The following is a 24702-nucleotide window of genomic DNA, read 5'->3' as shown; positions in this document are numbered from 1 at the left end:
GTCTACTGACCCTTAGTAAAGTGTGGTCATGAACAGAATATATAAATTTAAACGTTTGCTAATGAAGTTAAGAACTAGATCACAGCTGATAATCATACAAGAGGTTTTATTGACTATAGTGCAGGCTACGCCATGAAGAAGAAACAGTTATTTAAAAACACCACAGACCCTCACATAGCAAAGCTTAAGAAATAAATTAAGACCCCGATCGGGCTGTGCCAGGGAGGATGGGCCTCACTCGCTTCGGTCCTTGGGCTCACGGTATTTCCACTGGATGTAGTCGAAGATGTCCTTCTCACTGTCCACGGGCAGGGGCTCCCCAGCAACGCCTGAAGGAGGGACAAGGGCCTTCCTCATTAGCCGGCTCTGGGGCTCAGTTAGAGGGGTCAGGGCTGAGGGCGGAACAGGACTTGCTTTCAGAGGGAAAAGAAAACAGTCCACAAGCGACATAAAAAGACCTCCCTCAAGAGCTTCTGTTCCCACCCTTTGAAGTGACCCTACTCCATGACTCTCCCCTCAGCTGGATCTCCCCTGTACCAGGGAAAGACTCCAGTGAGTTCTCTGCAGCTCAGCACACGGGCCCTGGACCAACATTCCGGCACTGCCCGGCAGCTCACTAGCAGTGCGGCGGTTCTGCCAAGCCCACCGAAGTGAACCCTGCACTTAGCGAGGGCCCCACGTGGTCCATACACACGCCGACACGTGAGCACAGCCCTACTTTACGGCTTTAGGACAAAAAGACGAAATCTTCATTCCCCTAGTAGATAACAGTAAACAGGGAAGTAGCTCAGTCGTGTCCGACTCTTTGCAACCCCGTGGACTGTAGCCTACCAGGCTCGTCCCTCCATGGGATTCTCCAGGCAAGAATACTGGAGCGGGTTGCCATTTCCTTCTCCGGGGGATCTTTCTGACCCAGAGATCAAACCCGGGTCTCCTGCATTGCAGGCAGACGCTTTAACCACTGAGCAACCAGGGAAGCCCCGAGATAACAGTAAACCACATAATAAATATATTGTGAAATGTTAACAAGACCTATAAAATAGTTTAAGCAATTCTTACCCTTTAAACTTCAAAAGTTTGGAGTCAAAGCTACCAAGTTTGGCCTGACAGTGAAAGGAGTAACACCTGAGTTTGTCAGAAATCTTGGAGATACATTTAAGAAAACAAAAATCCTTTAGATCAATAAGAGTTTTTTCTTTTTTTACTGACCATGGAAGTAGAAAGAATTTAATCCATTCTAACACAGAAAATAACTAAATCTTGTCATCATGAGCTGAAGGCCTGGGAACACCCATGGAGCAAAGCTTTCTTTGTTGCCTGAGGGACTAACAATACTAAAGAAACTACAATTAACTGCCATGGTTACTTACAGGCTTTTAGAAAAACCAAAGTTGCCAAACCAAAATATCCAGATGACTGGGATTATCTCCGATGCAGACACAAATACTCACCAGTGACGCCCAAGGGACGAATTGTGTATTCATTGATCGTGAAGCCTTTTTCTAGGGCATGAGCTCTCATATTCTTATTGAAAATATCACTCCCAGTGAAATAGAGGACACCGCAGTAATACTGGTCCTTGGGTATCAACCTAAACAAAATAATCAATCAAGCAATCCTTTACTACGAATTTCAAACTTAGCAAAAACAGGACTCATAATAAGTAAGGACTCATAATACAAGCCTGCGCAGTCCAATAACCTGAAGAGGAGACCATCACCAGGACCATTTAAATGCAGTTAGTTCAGGCTTCAGTAAACTACGCTCGGCAAGGGGTGTGGACAAACCCAAAGGTGGTCTCAGGACCACCTTTCCCAGCGGGATCCACCTCATGCTGTGGAAGGCACCCTATCAAGAGGCAAATCCAGAGACAATAAAGCAGATTATGTGGACAGTGTTATTCTTTACATACTTTCAGGCCAAACACTGTCTATTGCAGGGACATATGGCACTTTAGGGGCTTCCCAGGGGGGCGCTAGTGGCAAAGAATCCCCCTGCCAATGCAGGAGATCTAAGAGACAGGGGTCAGGAAGATCCCCTGAGAAATGGCAACCCACTCCAGTATTCTTGCCTGGAGAATCCCATGGACAGAGGAGCCTGGTGGACTACAGTCCACAGGGCCACAAAGAGTTGGACATGACTGAAATGACTCAGCAGCAGCATGGGACTACAGAATGAAAAGGGATCCTGGATATTTATGCAAATTCCAAGATATAGAGAGGGAGGGGGGAAAAGGAGAAAAGAAAGAAGTTAATAGGTCAGCAACAAATTTTGAGCAATACCTGATATCAATTCTCCTGTGTGGATATTCCTTTTCATTGTGTTTACTGGGAAGCTGGCAAACACCCTAAAATGGATATTTAAAATAATGTTTTACAGATTTTTTTTTAAACTTAAGGCTTAATTCCAATCAAATACTGTTAAGTGTGAAGTTACTTTTGCTTTAAATGGAGGTGGTTTTAGAACTGTGAAGATCTGTAACTTAACTTTTCTATGCTCTATATGTTATCACCCCCTTTGTACTGTAATAACTTCATGATTACTAAAGAACCACAGGAAACAGCAGATGATGGATGGTTCATCTGGCTTTTTTGTGACTCTAAACAAGAAAATAATCAAGGAAAGCATGGAAGACAGAGACCAGAACAAACAGAAAAAAGCAACTTGGAAGAAACAATGATTATTCAGGGAGACAAAAACACACACAAAAGCTATCAGTAATATTCTCAGATTACAGATACTTTATCCATGATACAAGGACAGAATTCTACAGAAAACTCTAGGAAAAGATTTAAATCAAAATTAAAAATATGATAGAAGAATTTGAAGTTGAAGATATCTTCCAGAAATTAGAGAAGACAGAGAGAGTACAATTAAGAAGAAAATTAAAAGATAGAGGACCGTTTTATTCCTTCTCTATAGGGGCGTTTTCATTATACTTCTGCAGTTTTTAAACAACAATTATCAAGGTCTGTTTTGTTATCTTTTCCTTTTCCAGAAAAATGTGGAAAGTTTATGGGCTGGGCAACAACCCATATGTAAAATACGTAAAATAGAAAAACATCGCCATTTTTCAAATTTAAAGCTTCAAACGCCACATTCCGAGAAAAATACACAAGTTACAGGCTTCCGGTTCTGAAGGGCAGTCAAGCTGGTACACACGTCACTAAAAGTCGTACGTTTCACTCAGCAACACATAAAAATCAAAATCTAAAATGGTTATTTTCTCTAGCAACTCCTCTGGCTGAGAGATTAATGAATCCTGTTTATCTTCAAATATGAAACCTACCTTCTAAGGCACTAACAAGTTCCAACTCAACCTTCAGAAGGAATTACCATGAGGCATTACCTTGAGGATATGGAGGTTTGAGCGCCACAGGCAGTGATCCTGCTATTTGTCACATCAGTAACAGGATTTCATCTAATGGCTTTGTTCCTTTCCTCAAGGCTAAATTTTATTTCCTGCACTTTTCCTGAAGTGATGGTGTTAAAGAATTTCTCTGTATTACTGTAAATTCTTTATGAGAGTGAGTGGATTAGTTTTGTTTGGCATTTTGATGAGGTAGTTTCGCTGACTGTCTGAAATAAAGTCTTTTCCATTCCTCTAGTGTGGCCAAGGTTTCTTCTGTTGTCCCCTGAATCCTCACTGTGATCACAGAAAATCATCTTCTGAGGCCAAACCTGCACAAAAATGCTAAAATCTGAGTGGTTCTCATCTATATAAAAAGGTATCTAAATGCAGAGGAAATTGGTTTTTCTTCCAAATGTTATTTTATTCACAGGAAGAATAGTTGAATTAACTAAAGACCATGAGTCCACAAGAAGATCTGGAATAACCCTGACTTTCCTAAGGTTTGATTACTACTAGTTTAAAGGAATTCATGTTTTAAAAATAACTTTAAAAACACAGAGAGGGTTGTATCTTTCAAACTATTTAGTCAGTGATTATAGCAACAAGATATTCTGAAATCAACTGGATCGATATAGAGTGGAGTTTATTCTACTTCATAAGGTGAATTCATTTTGCAGCCAATTTCCTTTCAGAAACCCAGAGATCTTAAAACTTCTTTGGTGATCTTCACTAATGTTCTGTGCCCAGAGTCACTGCCCTGACTCCTGCCTGCCTGTCTCTCCCCCAGAGATCTGCTGGGCTAACTCCCTCACCTCAAGCCTCTCCCCAGCTGTCATCTCAGTAAGGCCATCCTATTTAATACCTTTTCTTGAACTCCCTAGATGGTACTGGTGGTAAAGAACCCCGCTGCCAATGCAGGAGATGTAAGAGACCTGGGTTTGATTCCTGGGTCGGGAAGATCCCCTGGAGGAGGGCAGGGCAACCCACTCCAGTATTCTTGCCTGAAGAATCCCGTGGAGAGAGGGGCCTGGTGGGCTACAGTCCATGGGGTTGCAAAGAGCCCAACATGACAGAAGTGACTGAGTACACACTTACTATCTTAACCTACCATGCAACTTACCTACTTAATATATTCATATTGTCGACAAGCAGTCCCTTCCACGCCCCTCAAATGAAAGTACCACTTAAATTCACTGATCTATCCCATGCTCCTGGGGCAGAGCATAGAACACTGCAATGCTAAACACCATATTTGGTGAATTGACTGAATACAGCCTTTCATCTGACCGATACCCCTTCTCCCCACTTTGTTCTTTGACAGCACCACCCTCTCTCTGTCCATCCCTTCTGTTCCCCAATTTAATACCTCCTAGACTACTGCCTTCCTCTCACCAATCTATTTCCAAACAGAAACACACTCTTTTTATATTATTATTATATATTACCCTAGTATAACACTCTGTACAACTCTTTAAAAGATTCAGCATCTTCAAAAGATATTTGTACAGACCCTTCAAAGTTTCCACGTGTATGACCTAAGTCTAACCCGCATGAGAGTCCTTTGACAGAGCGCAAGGACATCATTTTATAGGTAAGAAAATGAAAGCCGCACAGGAGGAGAGCAACTTGCCAGCACTGCACGAGGCACTGCAGTGGAGCCCAGACCTGCCCACCGCAACGCGACACGCCCACAGCCACCCCCATCCCTGCCACCAGACCAGGTCACTTCTTACTGCCTCCAAAACAAAACGAGCTGAAAGCTGACCTGCAGTGCTTCTCATCCTGACAAACATGAACGGCAAATGTCAAGACAGCAGGCTCACACGTGGCCTTTTCTAAGCTTCAGTAAATACATGAAGCACATGCACAATGCCCAAACTTTACACACAAACCCACTTAGATGGATGCTTTTGCCACAACAAAAAGGCCTTAGTCTCTTGATCTTACAGTCATTAAAGTCTTCTGTACTTCAAAAGCAAACAAAAAAACTGCTTTCTTATTTCTTAACCTGTTTTCTTCTGGGAATCGGTTTAGGAGGATTCCCTTTCAAACAAGATCTGTACATGTGTTGCCAGGTATATGCGAGGACGGGAAGGCGAGAGAGAGCCAAGATTCCCACGGCTCCAGCCCGTACCCCAGGATGGGGCGTGGCCTGCCTCTCACACAGCACAGGTTCTGTGAAGGCTGAACTGCCTGACTGCAGCATCACTGGGGTTTGGCTGCCCACGACCTTCCTAGCAAAGGATGCTCTTCTTTGAGAAGCTACTAGGAATTCCACTACCATCAGCAACTCTCAGCATTCATGCACGTGGCTGCCCACCTCCCTTTGCGGGTTACACCCAGCCCACCAGCTTGTAATCTGTCCTTGTATCCTTGCTAGCTGGATGACTACAGCCTCTGCTGGTCTTCCCTCTGGGTCTCTCTGGGCACAGCAGAATGCTGTTCAGACTGTTAAAAAAAAAATGCTTCTGCTTTTTCAGTTGAATAAACACCTTCCTGGTGGCTAATTCTGAAAACAGCTGGTGTAGTTCCCCAGGAGACAGCTCAGTGCCTTTCACAAACATGACTACTGCAGGAAGACAGTCAGGCCACAAGAGTTCCCAGAATATGCTCAGGCATGCCAGGACACTTTCTTACTACTTAAAAACAAAACAAAGAAACCCCAAACTTGTCTCGCACGTATTAGTTTTAGAATTTTATCTGACTGAATGTTCTTTAAATATAAGATCTGTGCACATTCATTTTGAGGGAATTAAAGACAAGCCACATTCCAAAGAATGTTCATAGGGCACATACAAACCCTATTTTTATTAATATCTTGGGTGGATACACTTTTGAACACAGAGCTCAAAACCTGACAGACTCAGGAGAATCAATAAAAATTTAATTCCCTAAAACTGATTAGGATTTTTATTTTTACCTTTCCCAAAGTTCTTTTGAAAATATTGATAAAGTGTGGCCAACTTAGTCAATATACTCTCATAGCTCATTAAAATCACCACGCCGCACCTAACGACATTCTCGCACAGGTGATGAAATTACACGAGACGGACCATGTGTAAGCGTGTGGTTCCACGGCACAGGGCACACTCACACGGTGTGACCATCACCACCAGTCATCTGTAGAGCTCCATCACCGTCTGCGACTGACGCCCTGACCCCACGGAGCACTCACTCCCGTCTCCCTGCCACCCTGCCCAGGCCCTGGCAACCACGCTCTAGTTTCTAAATGACGTGGTGTTTCAATTTTCTGTCTCAACCATCTCCTTCTACTTTCAGCTAAGACTGTCAAATCTGTGCGCTGAGTCTCTTGCTAATTTTAGCCTATCCACGCCCCAGAAGTACAGGCTCCTTCCCTTTGGTTGCACAGCTCACGAAAAGGGGAGCATGGAGAAGAGAGGGTCCACATGCTATATTTAAGGGAGCAACAGACGAAGGTGGCTTGTTACCTTAGCCCTAAGATTTCTACTTGCCTCCAGTTTCTACACAGGACCATTCATTAACCTGTTTTTGATCCATCGGCCGTTTGTCCTGAGTCCTTGAGCCTTAATTCCCCAGGAAGACCACAGGCCGTCACGGTCCGTAGCAGTGGGTTTCTCAGCCACGCTCTGCAGGCGCTGCTCCCCTACCCACCATCTCACACTGCACGGCTCTTCCCCTGGACTTTCCATCACTGACCCTGAATGCCTTCTTTCTTTTGAGCTGTCACAGATAATACTCTTCAGACAATTCTAATCTCACTTATTAATAGATTTTGAGTCAAAGAATATTTGCTATTTTAGGGAAGAAAATATAATGTGTCAAAGTCATTATGGATATTTTAAAAAGAGCAGATTATACCTAATTACCTATTCCATTATCCTGATGAGGGTGAAAGAAAACAGTGAAAAAGCTGACTTAAGAATCAATATTCCAAAAACTAAGATCATGGCATCTGGTCCCATCACTTCATGGCAAATAGATGAGGAAAAAGTGGAAACAGTGGCAGATACTATTTTCTTGGGCTCCAAAATCACTATGGATGGTAACTGCAGCCATGAAATTAAAAGACGTTTGCCCCTTGGAAGAAAAGCTATGACAAACCTAGACAGTACATTAAAAAGCAGAGACATTACTTTGCTGACAAAGGTCCGTATAGTTAAAGTTATGGTTTTTCCAGTAGCCATGTATGGATTTGAGAATTGGACCATAAAGAAGGCTGAGCACTGAAGAACTGATGCTTTCTAACTGTGGTGCTGGAGAAGACTCTTGAAAGCCCCTTGGGCTGCAAGGAGATCCAACCAGTCAATCCTAAAGGAAATCAACCCCAAATACTCTTTGAAAGGACAGATGCTGAAGCTGAAGCTCCAACACTTTGGCCACCTGATGTGAAGAGCTGACTCACTGGAAAACACCCTGATGCTGGGAAAGATTGAAGGCAGGAGAAGAGGGTGACAGAGGATGAGATGGCTGGGTGGTATCAGTGACTCAATGGACATGATTTTGACCAAAATACGGGAGATGGTGAGGGACAGGGAAGCCTGGTGTGCCACAGACCACAGGGCTTCAAAGAGTCACAACTTAGTGACTGAACCACCACCGCCGCCTCTTCCGATGGCACAGGTTATTTACAAATGGGGAATGTTGAACAAACTCTTCACTAAAATGTTCTCAGGTTAGAGAACATGTCCCCTCTAAGGACCAGGATGCCCTATTTACTGACAGACACTAAGCTACAGTGAGGTCACACTCAGAACAGCTACTTGTTTTTCAAAGGTGTTAACTCAGGTGAGTACTCACCATGAACTTTGTTTCACCCTTTGACAGAGTGTCTGTAATAAAACAGACCTTTTGTAACTGCTCCACAGCACGATGCAGCAGTTTGGGCTGCAGAATCATAATCAGGGATAAGAAAAAAAAGCAATTACTCTCTTAGAGCAAGAAAGCATTTTTAACACGAGATTTCTGATGCTCTCTGCATAAATGCCTAGTTTTCCTATGCTCTGACTACTTTTTCTTCTAACAGAAAATTCACCTTATCAAATGAAACCACTGCTTTTCACGAATACCATGACACCTCCAAACAGACATCATTTGTCTTTACCTGTTTCATAAACAAAAAGTTACCTGCTTATCTTTAAAAGGTATATATTCCAAGATAAAAAACATTTGCCTTCATGGGTCTTCTAACAGAGGTAAAGTTTCTTAATACAATATTTCTAATAACAAAATACTTCTGTGTTAAAGCCTGAATATTATACTGGATATTTCTAAAGTATCTATGCTAGGCAATAAATAATTCTGGAAGTATCTTACTAAATCTCATCTCTTTCAAATATTAAGCAGTTCTGTCAGTTCTCTGTGGAAAAACAATACGCATTCCTTTCAACAATTTACTTATTGCCTTTCACAGAATTCAATCAGTACAAAGTGATTCAACTGACTCTCAGAAAGATTAAAACAAAAACTCATTCTGAAAATATCCAACTATCTCTTAGAAAATGATATTCATTGCTGTGAGGACTGATCACCTTTGCCTATAAGTTCTGAGGTACCTGTTTGGCTGACTCAGAAGTAAAGCTTGGATGGGTGAGAAGGACATCCATGTCACCACTGGATTCTGCACCTATAACAGCAAAAAACAGGTACGGAGTTTCCCTTGTAAACGTATCAGTGAGGCAAATATTGAGGTGATGACACATAGAAGAGTCTTACTTCTTACTGCTTAACTTTCTATTTCACTGTGTTTCACACTCAGAATTAGTTAAAAGACTTCAACTTTCTGTCCAAGTATTCAGGTTTATTGATGTAAACACCAGAATCTTAGATAACAACAGTAACTGACATTAGATATGCATTGTATACAGTTAGTTATAAGTTATTAAAAATGCAACTAAGAAACTACTCAATAATGATGATAAATAGTTAAATATAGTTTTAAAATATATCTATGAACACTAAATAAATATCTAAGACTCTCAAACAAACAATATAACTCTGTATTAATCAGAAAATTCACTTCAATTCATAAGAATGCATTCATTTAAAGAATATTGGTAACCATTACTACTATGATATCATATATAAGAATGCTAGACGATCTGAGCAGCTGCCCAGAGAATTTCTGACAGCCTATTACCACTTCCTAACCAAAACTCTATAGAGGTGGCCACGGATTTAGTCAGACATCTATTCCAAAGTTTATATAAAGTTTTTCAATTTCAACTTTGTAAGATAACAGGGGTAAACTAGGTTGGACCATATAGCAGGCTGAGCACCAAAGAATTGATGCTTTTGAACCATGGTGTTCGAAAAGACTCTTAAGAGTCCTTTGGACTGCAAGGAGATCAAACCAGTCAATCCTAAAGGAAATTAGTCCTGAATATTCATTGGAAAGACTGATGCTGAAGCTGAAGCTCCAATACTTTGGCCACCTGATGCGAAGAGCGGACTCATTAGAAAAGATCCTGATGCTGGTAAAGACTGAAGGCAGGAGGAGAAGGCGATGATAGAGGATGAGATAGTTGGATGGCATCACCGATTCAATGGACATGAGTTTGAGCAAGCTCTGGAAGCTGGTGAAGGACAGGGAAGCCTGGTGTGCTGCAGTCCATGGGGTCACAAAGAGTTAGACACAACTGATCAAAAATAACAATTTAAAATTTTAGGTTACCCTTCTAAAATTTTGGATTGAGTGGTTCTTACTTTGCTCATATTCACATAGTAAATCAAGATCTAAAGAACCTGGTTGTTTTGAGAACTGGTTTTAAACTGGTGTTCCTGAGACATTAAACTTTGATTCATTATAGAAAACTTTGAAAATTAAGGTAAAACAAGAAGCAAAAAACCTACCCGCAGCTTCACTAGCATCTGGCCAGACAACAACTACTAGTATTTAATATACCTAAAATTATGTTATGTGAGTGCTAAGTCACTTCAGTTGTGTCCGACTCCTTGTGACCCTATGGACTGACTGCAGCCTGCCCTCCTCTGTCCATGGGATTCTCCAGGTAAGAATATTGGAGTGGATTGCCCTGCCCTCCTCCAGGGGATCTTCCTGACTCAGGGATCAAACCCGTGTTTCTTATGTCTCTTGCACTGGCAGGCAGGTTTTCTATAATATTATAATAAAATTATTTTATAAATTTTATTAAAACTGGTCATCAAAAAAGCCCATGCTGGACTTCCCCAGTGGTCCAATGGTTAAGAGTTCGCCTGTCAATGCAAGGAACATGGGTTTGATCCGGGTCTGGGAAGATCCCACAGGCCACGGGACAACTTAGCCCGCGTGCTACAACTACCGAGGCTGCATGCCTAGAGCCCATGCTCTGAGTGGACCCCACTCGCCGCAACTACAGAAAGCCACGTGCAACAATGAAGACCCAACGCAGCCCAAAAGCCAAAACAGCAAAAAACAAACCCATCCTATCAAAATCAGGATGAACTTCCTCTAATTTACTCATATATTCCCATTTATAAACAAATAAACTTAGCTAAAACTACGAGGTCTTAGCAAATCTATGAAGTAACGGAAATTACACCTTTTTAATGCATGTTTTTTGTATACATTAGCAATTTTAACATCAAGGCATGAATAACCTAAGATTAGGAAGTATGTTACCTCTTCTGAAACTGCCACAGACTGTAGCAATGTATTCAGAATCCACTTTTTTAACTTCAGTTAGTACAATATCCTAATAGAAGAAAAATTAAGTTAGTATTCTAAAAATGGCTTTTCACCAAGTGACATTCTCAATTCTAATTAAGAATATAATTCAGGGCACTCTTACTTGCATTTGTAACATTTCTTCACGTGGAATTCTTTTCTCAAAGTCCTCAAAATATCTATAAAGACAGAATAAGTAGACATAAGATTTTTTGTAAAATTTAAATCTTAACATTAAACTGTTTACCTTATTGAGCATCTTTACACAAGCAGATGTTTAAAAAATCAAGACTAAAATTCATTAAGAGCAAAATGGGGGGGCGCGGCATAAGGAAAGGTTTACTCCTTAACTCGGATCAATCCTGAAGTGTCACACTTAGTGACAGTGCAGACATTCCATTCAAACTTATTTTAAATAAACTTCACATTTCAAGAATAAATAAATATATTTAAGTTTAGTATGGATCCAAGTTAGACTGCTCCCTACTGGCAAATTCAGGGATTGCAATTTACTGCTTTTAAATTCTGAAAAATACTTGTATAAGTATTTTAAAATATGATCCTACAATATGGATGAACTGAGACAACATTAAGTGAAAGTCAGTCACAAAAGACCAAATACTATATTATTTCATTTACATGAAATATCCAGAATAGCCAAATCTATAGACACAGAAAGTAGAATAGTGGTTGCCAGGGGCTAGGGGAAGGAAGGGCAGCTGGGGAGAAATGGGGAGTGACCACTAATGGGTTTGGGCTTTTCTGGGGATAATAAAAATACTCTAAAATTGACTACAGTGATGGTTGTACAACTCTGGCAATATACTTCAAAAACTCATTGACTTATATACTTTTTAGTGGGTAAATTATATGGTATATGAAATGATATTTCAATAACGTTATTAAAACATTGTTGTTGTTCAGTCACTAAGTTGTGTCCGACTCTTTGCGACCCCATGGACCCCAGGCTCATCTGTCCATGGGATTTTCCAGGCAAAAATAACTGAGTGAGTTGGCAACCCAACTGAGTGGGTTGCCAACTCCTTCTCCAGGAGATCTTTCCGGACCAGGGATCAAATCCACTTCTTCTGCATTGGCAGGCAGATTCTTTACCACTGAGTCTTACCTTAGTATTAAATAACATCCAAGAATGATAAACAAACTGTTCAAAACCAATTCTCACAACAAGCAAGTTCTTCAGAAGATGTCCATTTACTATATAAGTGCAAAGGGGGTGGGAACCACACCATCCTGATGTCTCACTGATTTGAAGTTTTGGAAGGTCCGGATAAATTTTCAAATACTGTGCTGAGGCATTATCAGGCAAGTTCAGAAAGTTATTAGGACTGAATGGCCAACAAGACAATACAAGATCAGAGGAGATACAAGCTTATGGGTAGATATAGCTAATGCACTATGTGCTGTAAATAGTTAGAAGAGGGGGGAGGGTCTGTATTTCGCATGTGACAAAAGAAATTACCCATGCTGACAGATGACATATCTACTAGTTATTCCAGTTCTGTTATTTAGGTGTTTGGGTTTTTTTCTATTCCTTTTTTAAAAAATTAAGCGTTTCACGGTCATGGCCTATCTTCTCAGGTAGACTAAAATTCTTGAGAGCTACACTGAGCCTGTCTGTATCCTAACCTCACGCCAAGTGCAGTGCTTTCAACAATGTATGCAAGAAATAAACACCCTGACTGACTGATGCCCTCCAGTCTGCGCATTCTAAGAGGAAGTTCTCAGCCAAAGTCAAGGGAATGAGGGAACCGCCCCCCCAACACACACACCACGTGTAAATACAGGGATACCCTCTACAGGAGTATGCAACAACCTTAATGTTTCTGAATAGTAAAATGATTTGTGTTCAGCTAAGTCTGAAAACTTATGCAGTACAGAAGAATGGCTATAATTTTTTTTACTTTTACACTTCAAGTTTCAAAAGAAAATTTGCTATCTTACTTTAGCCCAATTCGTTGATGATGGTTCAATTTATCTTCATTTTTTCTGAGATCTGTATAGAAGATAAATAAAGTTAAGGTGCTAATTTCTGGGGAAAAAACATTTTCCAATTTTGGGGAAAAAACTGCTAAATTCAGTGATTCTTTCTTCAAAGGACTACCTAGAGAAACACATTGTAATGACTGTGAAAAGACAATGAAAAAAACTTTCAGATACTAAGGACTTGATGAAGGTGACTTCAAGTCAATGTAGTAAAACCTAACAATTGATTTCATAATCATTTTTATTTACTAGGTAAAAATTTCAATTATAGTTAATATAAAACAGTACAGAAAACATATCAAGATCATATAAAATTTCACTGAGTACAGCAGAAAGCAGCCTTGTAAGGACCTTCTATTGTTGGTCAGTAGCTAAGTTGGGTCCAACTCTTTTCGACTCCATGGACTATAGCCTGAAAGGCGCCTTTGTTCATGGGGTTTTTCTGGCAAGAATACTGGAGTGGGTTGTATTTCTTCCTCCAGGGAATCTTCCTGGACCAGGAATTGAACCCATGTCTCCTGCACTGGCAGGCGGATTCTTTACCATTGAGCCACTAGTGGTGGCCATCACCCTTCTAAGGACTTATATTGCTTAATTTATGGTTAACAGCAGCTGCAGAAGTTCATTCACACTGTTCATTTGTTCATTCACTCTGTTCATTCACTCTTCCAGTGAATTAATATTCTTTGTGTACTGATTTGTGCAGCCACTGTGCTAAAAATTCTGTTGAAAAAGAGAGGTGTTATTGTCATTTTTTAATCAGAAAAACTGTCATGTCTTAAACTGGATGGTCCCTTCATGGGCACAAGCACAGGCATGAGCTTGTTAAAGAAATGGCAGGATAAGTATGCTTCAGAAGCAATTCCTATGGTCACCCCTGGGCTTTCCTGGGGGCTCAGTGGTAAAGAATCTGAGTACCAATGCAGGAAACACGGGTTCAATCCCTAAGTCAGGAAGATCCCCTGGAGCAGACAATGATTACCCACTCCAGTATTCCTGCCTGGGAAACCCCGTGGACAGAGGAGCCCAGGGGCTACAATACATGAGGTCGCAAAGAGTGGGACACAGCTTACCAACTGAACAACAACAACAAAATGGTCACCTTATGCTCACAAATTCTCTCTAGAGATACAAAATGGAGAAAGATAAGCACCTTTATGACACATTGAGCATGAAATATTTATCATAGTTTTGTGCACACAAAAAACAATTAAGTATATGACTGAAAATGCAATAGAAATATTGAGTTGTTATATGTATATAGAGAGATCCAACAGCAATTACATTACGTATCTGTGAACAGTGAAATAATCGAAAACCATCACTGTAGATCCTCGACACTCCCAAGGGATGCAACTGAATACCTAAGAGGAATAAACTCTTGGCCTCTTTAACCAATATTTTACTCAGATAAACGATATATGCCACACACAGAAAAGCACTAACCCTCCATGAGATGCAGGTATAGAACAAGTTCACTCTTAGCTATAAGAGTCACACAAATTCTTAATAGTATGACTAATTAGTCATACCTTTTAAGAGTCAGTTATTGTTTTTAGGTACCAAGCACTTTGCTAAGTTTTTACAGACATTACTGCATTAAATCACATGAGATACTATGAAACTATTTTGTAGCTGAGAACCTGAAGAATCACAGTCATCTATTCTAAGAAACTGGTGGAAACTGGATGCAATCCCAAGTCAGTCTCCAAAATCTCTGTCCACCTAATAATTAGGGTTGCTTATAAATAGTTGAGCCCACATATATTAATGCCCAAATGCCACAGATGGGCTGTAATGAATCAATATAGTACATACCCTTGAAAGCATGAAGAGATAGATTATGTTTAAAAGATTGCTATATTAGGTTTAAGGAAAATGTTTTACAATTACTTGACTTCTATTTTTATCACTTCTTTGAAAGCAAAAATTCCTTCAATAAGAATTGCAAGCCTCTTAACAGAATTTTTCTCAATGTACATGACTTGGCTTTTAGGCTGAATGTACAGGATTTCAATAGTCTAAAATTTTATTAAAGGAACAAAAGCAATTTAAATCATCTAAAAATCTGCAAGTGAAGTTACTGTCTTTGAACCAAGACGTCACCTCTTGCTCTTCTTGATTTTCTTCTGAATTATAGACCACAACACAGTTAAAATCAGAATATAAACTACACTTTATATCTATTCTCTATCGTATAGTTAAAAAGAAAATCTTATCATTCATATCTCCCTGCAGTAGCAAATGACAACCTACTCTAGTATTCTTGCCTGGAAAATTCCATGGACAGAGGAACCTGGCAGGCTGCAGTTCATGAGGTTGCAGAGTCAGACAGGACTGAGGATTGAGCATGCACATCATTCGTATCTACTAACTGAGAAAGGTTTCTTTTCAAGTTTCAGTTTCTGAGAGCATCACCGGTCCTTCAGGACCATATCTGACCTGAAATTAGTGACCAACTGTACAGACTCACCTTCTAATGTCTTAATTCCTTCATCTACAAACTTCCTTGCAGCAGATGGACTACAAAGAAAGAAAAACATCATCTCAATGTCAAGTGAAACTCAGGATCCTTATAACAAATAACCAGTAATGTCATCTCTTGTCAAACATAAAAGTTACTGGTGAGCTAAAAAAGACCCGCTAAACTATTGTGTGGTTACTCTGTGAAAGTCGCTCCGTCGTGTCCGACTCTTAGCAGCCCCATGGACTATACAGTCTGTGGAATCCTCCCAGTCAGAATACTGGAGTGGGTAGCCGTTCCCTTCTCCAGGGGATCTTCCCAACCTAGGGATCAAATCCAGGTCTCCCGCATTGCAGTCGGATTTTTCACCAGCTGAGCCATGAGGGAAGCCCAAGAATACTGGAGTGGGTAGCCTATCCTTTCTCCAGGGGATCTTCCCGACCCAGGAATTGAGTTGGAGTCTCCTGCACTGCAGGTGGATTCTTTACCAGCTGAGCTACCAGGGAAGCCCAAAAGCCCAAAGTGGTTACTTTGGCAATGTTCAAATTCTTGAAGCCTTAATCTAGGAAGACAGTCATGAACTTAGACATGAAAAAGATGTCCAAGCAGCTAGGTGTCATAATGCCTATGTACTTTACTCATAAACCAGACATACAGGCCCTTGAAAACTATTCATTCTTGCAAATGATATTTAATAAGGGCTTATCACAGATACTCCAGGTGCTGAAACGACTGCAGGAATGAGACAAGTAAGGGCTCCGCTCTTACCTACTGACACTCCAGTGGGTGGAGAGAGACAATAAACAGATACATCAACAAAGAAAATACCAGGCAGATGAATTGGAATAGGGTACTATGGCAGAGTGGCTGGTCTTCTTTAGATTGGGTGATGAGGGAAGGCCTCTCAGATGATAAATAAACTGAGATTTCAATGATAAAGAGCCTTGGTACAGAAACTGTGTGGCACAGAAACTGATATTCGTATCAGGAAGGCAAGACGGCACAGAAATAATATATCTGAATTGAAAGCCCGGAGACCTAGGTTCTGATTCTGACCCTGCCACAGCTCCCTTGGTTTCTGTACTCAGTTTTCTTGCCTGGAAAGAGAACAACGAAACAGATGCTCTGTAAAACAAATGCTAACATTTTATATTGATCATTGTTTTGGGGCCCCAAAGAGTTATGCTCCTTTTCTATATACTAGGTTTAGGAACTTGATATGTTTAAAATAACTTTTACCGAAAATGTTGCCATTAAGAAATAATCACCATATACCTATGCTTCAATCTATCAAGACAACAGTTAAGTAAAGTGCTGTAGTCCTAACATTTTGGTGTTAATCTTTACTCTGTTGAGTGTCAAATTTAAGATAAAGGTGCCTCCATTAAGAAATGACTGCTTGTTCCAAACTCATATGCACTGTGCTACAGGGAAAAAAAAAAGGCATTTTAAATGTTTAAGATAAACATGACCAGAGAGGCAGAAGAGACAGAATTTGGAGGGAGTGATAATAAGCCCACAGAACAAGTGCGAACAGAGCTCAGAGGAAGCAAAGAGGGTTTCTGGCTGGAGACTCTCTAGATTCATCAGGGAGCTGACAGGGGCCTTGAATGGCGCTCTTAAAGTCGAGGCAGCAACTGAAGAACCAGCTTCAAACATGTAAAGTGTGGAAGAGGGAAGTACGTGGACAAAGGCACACAGGCAGAAAGGTACAGCTTTGAAAGGGAAACAGGAACTTCTTCAGTTCGGCTGACACACAAAAACTTAAACCAACCCTATGACTGTATCTGCTTAAAAAAGAATTCTTACCCAATGCCGCTAACTCGAGTCAGGAAATTGATGGATGAACTCGTATCATCCTGCCGAATCTTAAAGGGGAAAAAAAAATTCTAACAATGACTTAGGAATGCTTTGAAGACTCAAACGATCTTATTAGAAATACACTAGTCTGCTAAGAGACTTATTAAGGGCCATTACATTTGCCTGGATAATGCATGCAGAAGTATTCATGTACAACCTCAGTGGTTACAAGTGAGTGAGAAAGCAGATGAAGATAGCTCATTTCTCATTCATCCAATGTTTTTTAAAGGTTTATTCATAAAAGACCAGAAGTAATACAATTACTATCATCAGAATAAAATAAAACCATAAAAAATGCTTGGGAGGATTTAAGGATAAAAACTCTAAAAGGTAAAAAAAAAAAAAAAAAAAAACTCTAAAAGGTAACAATCATTTTAGTCTAAGTTTATAATCTCCCTTCTAACTGGTAATGAAAATAAAGAAATAATTCTACTACAGAGGCAAACAGTCTCTTAAATGTCACATAAAATAAGTGAACATTTTAGAGGAGAGATATTTAAAATTTAAAATACAGGACACTTAGAGAGCCATAAACTGCTCCTTCCTTAACCGACTGAGTCTCAAGGAGGGGGGTGATTTCACCTACTCTGCAATGGTGCTGCATGATAGCTGCCATAATTATCAAATAAACAAATAAGCAAAAATTTTTACCTTTTCCAGTTTACGCAATTTTCCAGTAGCTAAAAACTCATCAATTTTTTCAGCAATTTTTGTTCCTACTCCAGGCTACATAGAAAATAAAAAATACGAAAGTCACATAAATATAATGCTTACCAAATCACTAGAAGATAAAGTAAAAAATGAGAAATGAAAAACCAATGACCACTACATGATCATTCTTCAAAGGACACAGGTAATTGAGCACCAGTAAAAAAATATATATACTCTCCCAAAGACAAAATGCTTAAATGACTGCCAAAAGAAAAGCCCTAATGAGACAATTCTAAATGACTCTTGCTTTTTAAAAAATTAACTTTTGTTGTAGAAAAATTAGAAACTACAGAGCTGAATAAAGAATAATATTAGCATCATTTGTTAATTTCATCACTCTGAAAATTAAAATAAACTATAATCTTCCCACTTAACATCTGCTATATACTGACTTTTTTGCAGTCAGTATATACATATACATTCATATACATACACAGACATGCAAAGTTATCTGTGTATGTATATAAACAAGCGTATATACATGTATGTATATATACCTTCCTTTTTCTTACAAAAACAGAATCACACTGCTTTGTAAAGTGCTTTGACTTAAAAATACATCATGAACAAATTTATGTACCACTAAATAAATATAACTACAACCACTTTAATGACTTCATAGTGTATCACTGTATGAATGTAACATCATTTACTTAAAAATGCCCTGTAGGAGAACATTTGGATGGCTGAATTTCTGATATTACAACAATGCTATTGTGGACTTCCTCTGAAACAGAGGAAGCTTTCTCAAGCTTCTGCATACCCCAGCACCACCTGGGGAACGTGTTAAAACACAGCATGCCATGTCCCACCCTAGAGTTTCTGATGCAGCAGACTGCATTTCTAATGAGTTCTATATTCTTAATTGATTTAATGTTTAAATAAGTGTCCAAAGACCACTGAATGCACAGTCAAGATCTGAAAATAGCAAATATAGGTAGGAGTGAATAAAAGAAGTAGAACAAAAAGGGGAAACTGCTTGCGTTTCTCATCTCTTAAAGCAAAAGATACATACAGATCTGAAGCAATTTTGGCCTAAGCTACTTTCTAAATCTAACATTAAGGAACAAAAGGCAAAACTCTCATTCTGGAAATTTCAAGTTTCTAGATTACTGAGAAGCACTCACATGCGCCAGAGAGTAGGTCTGTGCTTTTTAAATTGACAGTGAAAATCCAGTCTTATGCAAAAGGAATTTTGGATATTTCTACATTTTTGTTAGAGATATAACATGGGCTCAGATTTGGGATGAGATGCATCAGAACTTGTCAAAAGTTTGCCTCTAACAAATGAGCAGGCTATCTGCAATTACCATAAAGAAAGAAATTCAGTGGTGATAAAAGGGAAGCAGAAGTGGTAAAACTGGGTCAGTTCACCAAGAGAGAAACTCAGAATTAAAGTCTAAGGTATTTTAAACTTGTTAGGCTAGTCTGTTTGGGGAGGATTTACCAAAGTTGAGAACTGTTAATGGCACAAAGGATTTAAAACCCCTGAGCGTAACTTGTGAGTAATAAATGAAATTAATGTGGATCTGTCACTCAATCATAAGATGTGTAAGATTGCTGGTAATGTTATAACTCTGAAAAGTGAAAATAAAAGAGTAGTTATAGGCTCTTATGAGAAAATTAAGGACAGTCAGATACTAATACCTAAATTCTAGAGGGCTTTTGTCAGACCTACACAGGTAGGTAAAGAATAAAATAAGGTGGCAACTTCTCAAAAAGTCATGCCAGTTTGACATTTTTAACAACAAACTCGTAAGATACGGTCCTTAATCTTGAGGAACTTAGAAACTTTTGTCAACAGGAAGACTTCCCTGAGATATTCTTAGCGATGTTAATGCAAATTAACAAGAGATGCAGGTGACGCTACTAGAAACTGTGACACTGCCAGCATGCTGGGCTTCGTGGAAATTACAGAGAACAGGGCTAAATGCCATACTATGCAAAGGGGCTTAATCACGAGCTTATCACTAGTAAGTAAGAGCTCCTTGGGAACAGGAACTCCAACTCACATAAATCCCTGTAGTGAGGATCAGAAGGAATAGCGAGTGAGCAGATATGCTAGTCCCAATCTGTTACCACACTCTTCTTAAGGACTAACTCTCAAGCTGAAAATCAATGTGAAAATGAACACACATGTACATGGCAAAGTAAAGGAAAACTGTAATCACATATATTAAAAAAACTTTTTAACCCACCCCCTCCTCCAATAAACACACTTGGAGCTTGAAAAAGTATGCTTGAGATAGCATTAATATTATTCCAAGAAAGCAGTGAAATTTGCCTGCCTGGGTCAAGGGCAGTTTCAGAGGCAAATTTTTGTGGGGAACCACCAAACTGGTACACGGGTGAACTCTTCGACCAACTTGCTCACTAAACTTACCAGTTTCTTTGCTTCGGCTCCACTCTTTATTTTGTGTGGGTACTTTGCTATCACAGATGCTGCTTTTCTACAAGGGAAAAAAAAAGAGAAAAAGGAAAACCAATTAGAAATCCAGTGAGGTAGTTAATTTTTCTTATACATACAAGCAAATAAGCAGCTTAAACTTTCACCAAGATAACTAATTTCCCACATCTGTGAAAAACTTAAAAAACTCAATGAGCTGACAGATCACCCACATCTCTAACTTTTAGAAGTATTCTGAAGATCCTCCCATTTGAGAATAACACAAATTTAATCGTATATGTAAAACTAGGGTGATTTAGGAAACCAGTAGTCTTTCCCTTTGGGGATTAAATGGAAAACATCATTGAGCCTTTTTTTAAAATAGCTGTGCTGTTCTGTGTGTAGTTGCTCAGTCGTGTCTGACTCTATACGTACATATATACACTTATATGCAATGTGCTAAGTCACTCAGGCGTGTCCGACTCTTTGTGACCCCATGGACTGTAGTCCACCAGGCTCCTCTGTCCATGGGGATTCTCCAGGCAAGAATACTGGAGTGGGTTGCCATGCCCTCTTCCAGGGGATCTTCTCAACCCAGGAATTGAACCCAGGTCTCCCACATTGCAGGCAGATTCTTTACCGTCTGAGCCACCAGAAGTGAAGCGAAGTGAAAGGCGCTCAGTTGTGTCCGACTCTTTGCGACCCCATGGACTACACAGTCCATGGAATTCTCCAGGCCAGAAACCTGGAGTGGGTAGCCTTTCCCTTCTCCAGGAGATTTTCCCAACCCAGGGATCAAACCCAGGTCTCCCGCATAGCAGGTGGTTTCTTTACCAGCTGAGCCACCAGGGAAGCCCTTAAAATAGCTAGTTTTTAGAAACTGTTCATAATAATCTTTCATAAAAAATGTGCAGCTAGTAATATTCAAACTACTACATACGAAACTGGCTCATGGATGGTTATTTTAAAATTCATGGCTTAAAACTGTATTTCCCTGTGTCCAGGTAGGTACCAGTTGTTTTTTCATCACTCTCGTTTCAGAGCACTGACTTGTGATCCTTGCCATCTCTACACATACCCCGTTCAGTAACCTGATGACAGACGGGGTCCACCCTGGGAGCCCACTGATGGTATCCTGTCTGTAATTTCAATGCTAAATGTAGGTGAGCACTGATGCCGGTACAGAGCAGCACTTCTAGGTCTGAAGCATAAACACTGGATAGTCCTTGGACCTTAGTTTTTCATTCTGTTCTAGCACATGTAACCTTTAGACCTGGATTTCTTCTGACTTCTCTATTAGCATATTACTGATAATGAGTCTGGAAAGGTAGGTTGAGTGCAATCTGTGGATGAAATTGTTTCAGCAAAGGCAAGTAGTTCCACATATTGGCACTATGACACAAAGCCTGAAAGGGAAGAAGGGTTAAATTGTGAAAGGTCTTTTGTATGCCTGATGCTTTGGGGCTTTATTAAAGGGAAGAGAAAATATATAATTATTTAACGTGGGAGAATGACAAGATCAGATAACTATTTTCAAGAGAATACTTTGGCCACATCAAAAGAAACGTGTATGGGGAATTGGGGAGGTGGGGAGGAGCCTTCAGGGGTGTAAGGCATCACCTGCTTTTCCAGACTTATTTCCCACTCAGACTATATCCCATAAACAAACTGAATTACTGACTCCCTAGAAAATGAAATACCCCTCATGTCTCAATGCCGTGGCTCATTTTGTTTCCTTTCTCTAGAGAGTTCCTTCTCTCACTTATCTCCCACTTTGGGCCCCTTCAAGACCAAACACCTCCTCTCTGAACCTGCTAAGACTCAAACAGAATATAGGGTTGGATATCTCTCTAATTTTCAGATTATCAAATGTGTGGACTACAGTACAATTACTTTATCTAGAAATTCATAAGAGGTAAAGAAAGTGAGTGTAAACAGTTTTTAGTTATGTTGAGTGGGAAGGAAAGAAGGAAGATGAGTTTAGCTTTGAAAGGGTAGAGACAAACGTAACATAGGCTTGAAAACCTGGAGAAAACTTCTGTGAACACAGATTTGGAGTCATGGTCTGGTATTCAAAGCCAAGAACGGTAAGACTGCCAACTACAGAACTGAGAAAAAAGGGCTAAGGGCATTAAAAGGTAAGAAATAACAGAAGGTTGTGCCATTATGGAAGTCATGGTGAACGTCACTGAGAGTTCAGTAAGATGAGATGTGGGTGAGAGGCTTTCAGAGAAACGGCAGGAAGGCAATTACACTGCAATGAGATAAGGAATGGCTGGGGATGCAGAAAACCAGACAAGGAAAACAGATTATTCAAGGTTAACTGTAAAGTGGAGAAAAGAGAAAGGTGCTAGCTCAAGGGCTGAGGAAAGTGAAAAAGACTGCTTTGTTGTTCTTAAGAGTTGAGGGACTGGACATGCTTCCAGGTTAAGGGTACAGAAGTAGATGGATGGGGCATTAATGGCCGGGATAAGGGCCCTGGTGACATGGACAAGGATGGGATCCAAAAAGTGATAGAATACCCACTGAACGATCAGATGGAAACATTCCCTTGATCCACATCCATTTCACAACACAGGCCTCACTGTCTTTCATTAGGGCTTGAAATCAAACTGCATTTTCAGTAATTCATATTTGTTGATGGGGAAAAGTACGTATTAGCCTATTTTCAATCAGAACTGGGAACCAATCAAAACGATCCTACAGAGCTCTGCCAATTCTCCCAGAAATATCGCAGGAAAGTGCCACCAGAATCAATACCCTCAGTTCTTGCTTTTTTTTTTTTTTTCCTTCTTATGCAGATGGTTCAAATGTCCACGGGGACCCTCATTCCCGTCAACTGCCACACATCCCAGAACGCATGCTACTAGAGAATGCTTGCACCGTCCCACCTGTAGGCATTGTATTTGTGGATAGCCTGGTTCACGTTCTTCTCAAAGTTTGCGAGTTCTGAAAAGGCAACAAGAGGTCCGGGTGAACAAGAGCCACGAGTAAACAAACAAGAACCGAGTTTCCTGGAAGGAGGCGTTAACAACCTCTTAAGGCACCAGTGATCCCCCGCGGGCACACCAGCTCAAGGCAGCCCAAGAGCGACTCGAGGGTCCCCAGCAGCGCTGACAACCGGCCACCGGCGGCGGAGCGAAGGCCGGCATCGAAGACCCCGCGCTGCGGGCGGCCGGCTCGTCCTGGGCTGTCAGGACGGCAGGGAAGGTAGGGAAGGCGGCGGGGAGGCAGCAAAGGAGAAAGACGGCGGCGCCCGCCGGACTAACCTGTGAGCATGTCGGTGATGCCCCCATTGAGAGTCTCCTGCGGCGCCTTCCGTTTGCTCATGGCGGCCCGCGCCAGAGGACCACGGAGAGCTCACCGCCCAGGACGGCCGCCTCTCCCAGCTCTGAGGAGACGCCGGGACTCGCCGAGGGGGCAGGACCAGCCCAGCGGCGGCGAAGCCAGCGCGACCGGCTGAACAATGGCCTCCTCTGACAGGGGGCGCGGTGCGCGGCGCTTGAGTGACGTCACGCTCTGGGGGCGGGGCCCAGGCGGTACTAGAGGCACCTTCCGAGCCTGGTGGGTGGGGCCGTGGTTAGGGGCGGGGTCAGGGGCGGGGCTTGCACGGCGAGCCAGCAAATGGAATCTGGAGTGCGTGGGACCAGGAGGAGAAAGCCGGAGCGGAGCTTCGGTGTGGAGGTGGGTATCTGGGTGCCTCGGGATTACAAGCCAGTGGGGTTTCTCTGGGAAGACCTGGATTCCTGACATAAGGCGTTGGACCTGTCTTCCCGGTACATTTCTCTGCAATCCTACCCCTAGGAGGGGAAGTCGGGTTTTGATTCTTAAGTCAAAACTTCAGATGATGGGGTTATGTAAGATGATGGGGTGGGGGTAGGATACACACCATCTGTGTACAATGATAATTTACCGAATGCGTCACGTGCTTTACGTGTGAGTAGGGGCAACACCAGCCTAAGACTTACTGTCCGATGCTTGTGTGAGCCCGCAGTGCACCCCACGCCGCAGGAGCCTGGAACAAAACCCGCGGATCCCGGGAAAGGCTCCCGCACCAGACTTGTTAGCAGATATGCCAACCGTCCAAGGATATTTTGTGTTTTATTCCCCTCCATTCGTGCTAGGTGGAGAAGGAAATGGCAACCCACTTCAATATTCTTGCCCGGAAAATCCCAGGCAAGGACAGAAGGACCTGATGGGCTACAGTCCATGGGGTCACAAAGAGTCGGACAGGACTGAGCAACTAACACATTTGTGCTAGGGGCCAAAGTGAAAAAACC

The 24702-nt window shown here is 41.2% G+C and overlaps 1 protein-coding gene across 3 annotated transcripts; it reads right to left on the bottom strand.

The window, feature by feature from the left end:
• Positions 1-89: 89 nt before the first annotated feature.
• On the bottom strand, positions 90-23921 carry POLB (DNA polymerase beta). Of its 3 annotated transcripts, none has more exons than XM_043454699.1 (14): positions 23692-23921; positions 23314-23371; positions 20420-20486; positions 17977-18051; positions 17275-17333; positions 15475-15524; positions 12960-13011; positions 11122-11176; positions 10953-11025; positions 8887-8957; positions 8132-8218; positions 2283-2347; positions 1452-1591; positions 90-329 (listed from the first exon to the last, which is right to left on the bottom strand). In XM_043454699.1, exons 1-14 carry the CDS (start codon positions 23750-23752, stop codon positions 235-237), a joined length of 1008 nt encoding a protein of 335 aa, XP_043310634.1. In that variant the 5' UTR covers positions 23753-23921; the 3' UTR covers positions 90-234. The 3 variants fall into 3 exon arrangements, with proteins under 3 accessions (XP_043310634.1, XP_043310633.1, XP_043310635.1); XM_043454698.1 differs by having other exon boundaries at positions 90-392; positions 23692-23889; XM_043454700.1 differs by lacking the exon at positions 8132-8218 and having other exon boundaries at positions 90-392; positions 23692-23889.
• Positions 23922-24702: the final 781 nt, after the last annotated feature.

The sequence above is a fragment of the Cervus canadensis genome, chromosome 31 (assembly GCF_019320065.1).
Source record: "Cervus canadensis isolate Bull #8, Minnesota chromosome 31, ASM1932006v1, whole genome shotgun sequence".
In the NCBI taxonomy this organism is placed as follows: Eukaryota; Metazoa; Chordata; class Mammalia; order Artiodactyla; family Cervidae; genus Cervus; species Cervus canadensis.
The sequence above is the reverse complement of the archived record's forward strand: the minus strand, read 5'-3'. Positions and strand labels throughout refer to the sequence as shown.